The sequence below is a fragment of the Sapajus apella genome, unplaced genomic scaffold, assembly GCF_009761245.1.
Source record: "Sapajus apella isolate SASKATOON/1434 unplaced genomic scaffold, GSC_monkey_1.0 scaffold137, whole genome shotgun sequence".
Lineage (NCBI taxonomy): Eukaryota > Metazoa > Chordata > Mammalia > Primates > Cebidae > Sapajus > Sapajus apella.
The window spans coordinates 1,521,228-1,527,084 of NW_022437077.1; the positions used below are offsets into that span (position 1 = coordinate 1,521,228).

At 48.6% G+C, this 5,857-nt stretch overlaps 2 protein-coding genes across 5 annotated transcripts in view; one reads left to right on the plus strand and one right to left on the minus strand.

Annotated features, from left to right (window-relative positions):
- DNTTIP1 (deoxynucleotidyltransferase terminal interacting protein 1) overlaps window positions 1-3,697 on the minus strand; it is a 20,992-nt gene extending 17,295 nt beyond the window's left edge. The window contains exons 1-3 of the mRNA XM_032263583.1: window positions 3,520-3,697; window positions 2,867-2,937; window positions 1,575-1,671 (exon numbers count right to left, since the gene is read on the minus strand). Coding sequence (XP_032119474.1) covers window positions 1,575-1,671; window positions 2,867-2,937; window positions 3,520-3,624 — 273 coding nt within the window. The 5' untranslated portion in view covers window positions 3,625-3,697. The remainder of the gene's footprint in view (window positions 1-1,574; window positions 1,672-2,866; window positions 2,938-3,519) is intronic.
- A 613-nt stretch (window positions 3,698-4,310) lies between these two features.
- Window positions 4,311-5,857, plus strand: part of WFDC3 (WAP four-disulfide core domain 3) — a 15,938-nt gene continuing 14,391 nt past the window's right edge. For 3 of the 4 annotated variants that reach the window (XM_032263584.1, XM_032263587.1, XM_032263586.1), the window contains exon 1: window positions 4,312-4,643. In XM_032263584.1, the coding sequence (XP_032119475.1) occupies window positions 4,522-4,643 (122 nt within the window). In that variant the 5' untranslated portion in view covers window positions 4,312-4,521. Of the gene's footprint in view, window positions 4,644-5,857 lie in introns of all 4 variants that reach the window. The other variant, XM_032263585.1, reaches the window with a different exon arrangement.

Genomic DNA, 5,857 nt, shown 5'->3' on the forward strand with positions numbered 1-5,857 from the left:
AAAAAAAAAAAAAAAAAAAAAAAAAAAAGAAACTGCAAGAGTTTTAAGAGGAAGGTCTTAAAACTTCAGGCCAAAGTAAATGATCAGATGAGTTTAATTTAAAACGAAAACCTAAAAATTGGAGATGAATACTGGTGTTCAATATCAACTAACTGAAAGCCAGTTAAAATAGTTTAGGTACTTTACAACCAGCCTGTGACGTGGGCAGTGTAATGGACATATGGTAAGTATAAGCTATCTCAGAATTCGAGAATGAAATCAGATCATGGTGCAATCTTGCCTCACTGCAACCTCTGCCTCCTGGGTTCCAATGATTCTTGTGCCTCAGCCTCCTTAGCAGCTGGGATTACAGGCATGGGCCACCACACCCAGCTCATTATTGTATTTTTAGTAGAGATGGGGTTTTACCATGTTGGCTAGGCTGGTCTTGATCTCCTGACTGCATGATCTGCCTGCCTCGGCCTCCCCAATTGCTGGGATTACAGGTGTAAGCCACTGCACCTGGCTGGTATAACTTTTCTAGAGAGCAATTTTCTTGACAGAAAGATAGGTTTTTGCATATACCCACCAATTCCATCTCCGGGAATTTATCCCACAGCAATATCCTCACAAGTAAACAGAGAGGTACATTCAGAGTGTTCATTGTAGTACTACTGTTTGTCATAGAGAAAAACAAAACATTCTGAATATTCTAGGGGGTGCTTATGGAAGCTAGTCCAACAAATAGACTACTTTGCCACTATTACAAAGGAATTGGGGTGAACTGTTATGTACTAACTTAGGAACACGACCAAAATATGTCAAGTAGGCCAGGTGCAGTGGCTCACGCCTGTAATCCCAGAACTTTGGAAGGCCGAGGAGGGAGGATCTCTTTAGGTCAGGAGTTTGAGACCAGCCTGGCCAACATGGTGAAACCCTGTCTCTACTAAAAATACAAAAAAATTAGCCAGGTGTGGTGGTGCACACTTATAATCCCAGCTACTTGGGAGGCTGAGGTGGGAAGATCACTTGAAGCTCAGAGTCTCCTCTTTCCCAGTCCTGTATTCTTTCTACTGTCTGTAGATCTCCATAGCCTTGTGCACTGGGGATCCCAAAGCTGCTATGCAAGCCAGTGGCTAGGATATAAGTCCCATGCAGGGTCATCCTTACCTTGTTGTCGCTGTTTACAGAGTATCTGTTTGTTCACTGCTACATCCCCAGTGCCTAGAATAGTGCCTGGTAGTATGGTAGTCGCTCAATAAATATTTCTTTTTTTTTCTTTTGAGACGGAGTTTTGTTCTTGTTGCCCAGGCTGGAGTACAATGGCACAATCTCAGCTCACTGCAATTTCCGCCTCCCAGGTTCAAGCAATTCTCCTGCCTCACCCTCCCGAGTAGCTGGGATTACAGCCATGTGCCACCACATCCAGCTAATTTTTGTATTTTTAGTAGAGACAGGGTTTCTCCATGTTGGTCAAGCTGAGCTCCTAACCTCAGGTGCTCTGCCCGCCTTAGCCTCCCAAGGTGCTGGGATTACAGGCATGAGCAACTGTGCCCGGCCTCCCTTGTTATTCATTTATCCTGTGTCCCTCTCACCTTCATGTACTTGTTGAAGACAGTCTGGATCTCCTCATTGATGCTAGGCTGCAAGACGGCACGAAGCAGATCCATGGAGATGGCAGGATCCGTGAAACTGCATTCAGGAGGGAGACAGGGTGAGGGGGCATGTCCCAAACATATTCTTTCCCAGTCTGCCCAGTCAATTTTGGACATAGAATCCTTTGACAATACTAGACAGCTTTTATTGGAAACTAGCTACATGCTCGGATTTTGTGCAAATCACAGAGGCATGACTTTATTTCATTCTCATAATAACTCTATGAAGTGGGTATTATTTTCTTTCTTTTTTTTTTTAAAGAGATGGAGTTTCACCATGTTGGTCAGGAGGCTGGTCTTGAACTCCTGACCTCGTGATCTGCCCACTTTGGCCTCCCAAAGTGCTGGGATTACAAGTGTGAGCTACTGTACCCAGCCATGGGTATTATTTTCAAAGTGTTTTTTTTTTTTTTTTTTTTGAGATGGAGTTTCACCCTGTCGCCCAGGCTGGAGTGCAGTGTTGTGGTTTTGGCTCACTGCAATGTTTGCCTCCTGGGTTCAAGCAATTCTCCTGCCTCAGCCTCCTGGGCAGCTGGGATTACAGGCTTGCGCCACCACACCCAGCTAATTTTTGTATTTTTAGTAGAGACGGGGTTTTTCACCATGTTGGTCAAGCCGGTCATGAACTCCTGACCTCAGGTGATTCATCTGCCTCAGCCTCCCAAAGCGCTAGGATTACAGGCGTGAGCCACTGAGCCTGGCCATCAAAGTGTTTTTATGAAATATAATACAGAAAAGTCTATACACTTTAATGAGTAATTATAGTGAACATCCATTTCACCACTACCAGCATCCCAAAGGTCCATCTTGTGCTCTCTCCCTTTTCTGAGACAGATACTATTAATCACTCTTACAGTTGAGAAAATAGGGCTCATCAGAGTCTGCCCAAGAACACAGTTGTCTGACTCCAGAGCCTGTGCTCTTAAACTCCATGCTATCTTATCTCTTTAGAGTCCTCAACCACAGAGCCAGTGAATATGAGGGATCTTAGGTATTGTTTACTCCACAACCCATGTCTTGCGCCCTTCCCCATTTTGTACGTGAGTTCAGAGAAGGAAGTGAATTGACTAGCTCAAGATCACACACAGAGTTACAGAATCGGAGTCTCCTCTTTCCCAGTCCTGTGTTCTTTTTACTGGCTGTAGATCTCCATAGCCTTGTGCACTGGGGATCCCAAAGCTGCCATGAAAGCCAGTGGCTGGGATATAAGTCCCATGCAGGGCCAGCCTTACCTTGTCGTCATCTGTGAGCGGCGGCCCCTCCGCTGCACCTGACGGTGCTTTATCATTATGTTCCAAGGGTTCTGTGGGGGACCAAGGGAACAAATGTCACTGCGGTTGGTGACACTGGGATGGGGTGGAAGTGGAGGGTGCGTATGAAGTTAAACCTAGATATCCCTGCTTCTCAGATTCGACACCATCTCTCCCACCTTAGGGTAGCGGAGGAGGATAATAGTTGAAAGGCCTCCCCCTTGCGCGCCAGAAAAGAGGAACAAAGGAAGTTTCCTGCCTTAAAAGTCCCTACCCCGCCTTTCTGGCACGGCAGGAGGAAGGGAAGCAGTGTATACCGTGGGTCAACTCTGTGCCAGGTGATGTGCTGGGCGATGTATCCGCCTTTATCTTCCCATCCCACAACTTTATGAAACAGGTACTAATCATCTCCATTTTATAGAAGAGGATCCCGGGGCTCAAGGGGTTGACAGAACTGGCCCACGTCACCTAGCTAGGAGGGCGGCACCAGAATTTGAATCCAGGTCGTCGGGCTGCGAAAACGCCAACCCCCTCTGCAGCTCCAGCCGCCGCGTTCTCTCGCCCGCGGGCAAGGGTCCCAGGAGCCCCGAGGCCCTGCCAGGCCCGAGCCCAGGCCTCCCCCGGGGCGCCCTCACCGTGAGAACCAGCTGCCCCGCTCCGCCCGCATCCCCCAGCTCCAAGCCGCCTCGCTCGGTCCCGCTGGGTCCCCGCGGCTGCTCGGCGTCGCCAGTGGCTCCCATGGCGCCCCCGGCCCCTACTACTTCGCTCGACCGTGCCACCGGCCGGAAGGTGGCTCCGTGACGTCACTGGAGCGCGCTGCTCATACGCCCGGAAGCGCGACGCGGAAGCTGCGGGTTACCATGGGAACCGAGACACCGCCCCTTGCCGAGGACAGGGATATTTGGAGGCCTTGTGCGTGGAGGGTGTTGGGGCTTCTTCCCGGGAGGGCTGTGCCTCAGTTGTGGAGTGTGGGTGTTCAGTGACGGTTCAGTCAAGGGATGTTCCCCGCTGGGCCAAGGCCGGTGGATGACTGCGGGGTAGCAGGAGGGGAGCAGGTTTCTTTAGGCTGGGGTTGGGGAGCCAGAGGGAAGCGTTTGGTACAGTGGCGCCTGCAGTTCGGTTTTTGAAAACTAGATTTTAATATGCTCGACCAGGCGCAGTAGCTCACGCCTGTAATTTCAGCCTTTTGGGAGGCCGAGGCAGGAAGATCACTTGAGGTCAGGAGTTCGAGACCAGCTTGGCCAACACGGGGAAACCCTGTCTCTACTAAAAATACAAAAATTAGCCGGGCGTGGTGGCACGCGCCTGTAATCCCAGCTACTTGGGAGGCTGAGGCAGGGAGAATTTCTTGAATCCGGGAGGCGGAGTTTGCAATGAGCGGAGATCGTGCCACTGCACTCTAGCCTGGGCGACAGAGTGAGACTCCGTCTCAAAAAAAAAAAAAAAAAAGAAAAAGAAAAAAGATTTTAATATTCTGGACCCTCAGCCTCCAACATTGGAGTGGGCCTAATGCGAAGATTGAGGCACTCAACAAAGGGGCCTCCAGTCCGTGCCATCCCAGAACACTCACTGGGTCTCTCCAGGCTTTGACCGCAGTGGCTGCCTCTTGTGTCTGAAGGCACCAGAATGAAGGCTGCATGTTGACCAGCCCCAAAGATCTGAGCCTCTGTCCCCAGACAGGTGATTCTGGGATGGGCTGGGATTGCAGGGACTTAACAAGGTGGAGTTCTCCAGAGGTTCCCTTAGCTCTGTCTCAGAGGTAAGACATCCCTGAATATAATTGGATCCATTTATGGTGGTAGAGCCTGTTACTCTTCCCAGGTCACAATACAAGAGTAGTGGAAATTGCATGAGTCTTGCGGTTAGAAATATCTGGGTTAAAATTTGGTATAGTATGGTGACTAAGAAAATTGGCTATTGGACTGGCTATGGAATTGGACTGCTTGCCTCTGTTTCACCACTTACTAGCTGTGTGACCCACAGTTCTTAAACTCTGTGCCTTCATTTTCCCAACTGTAAAATGGGGATAACAACATCTAGTTTATAGGGTTGTAGTGAGCATTAGTGAGTTAACTCATGTAAAACTAGCATGAGTAAACCCTCAAACAATGCTGTCTGTAGTTACTATTATGAAATTCCAGTAAGTGCCACTTATGGGCATTTTTTCTTAGCTCCTGTGAATCCATTTTCTTACCTCTGCAAGATAAGTGTGAGGATTAAAATATATAATGCAGGCTAGGCATGGTGGCTCATGCCTGTAATCCCAGCACTTTGGGAGGCCAAGGTGGGTGGAGTTCAAGACCAGACTGGCCAACATAATGAAACCCCATCTCTACTAAAACTACAAAAATTAGCCAGGGGTAGTGTTGGGTGCCTGTAGTCCCAGCTACTTGGGAACCTGAGGCATGAGAATTGCCGGAACCTGGAAGGCAGAGGTTGCAGTGAGCTGAGATCAGGCCACTGCACTCCCGCCTGGGTGACAGAGGGAGACTCTGTCTCAAAACAAAAAGCATATTAGGCGCATGTTAGGTCATCATCAAATGTTAATTATCTCCAGAGGCCACATCAGCCTTATAACAATAAGGGCAACTTCCTGGCTTCAAACTTTTTGGCCCTACTAAGGAGGTTTTTACCTTGTACCTTGAATATCCTCTGTCCCTAGGACTAAGCAGTGCCAGTAGACACCATTAGGTGTCACAGCTGACCAAATGCATGAGCAGGACAGATAAAGAAAAAGAAATAGAGGAAAAAGAAAAAGGAGGTATGTGTGGGCGGACTATTTGAGTCAGACATAGCAACTGTTCTCTCGGGTTCTGCCAGCTGGCCTTCATACAGTCCAAGAATGGCCTGTGTGGGCTAGAGGGACAAAGATGCAGGTGTTTGGTGCTTTAACATTAGTTCTTTTTTTTTTTTTTTTTTTTGAGACAGAGTTTCACTCATGTTACCCAGGCTGGAGTGCAATGGCGCGATCTC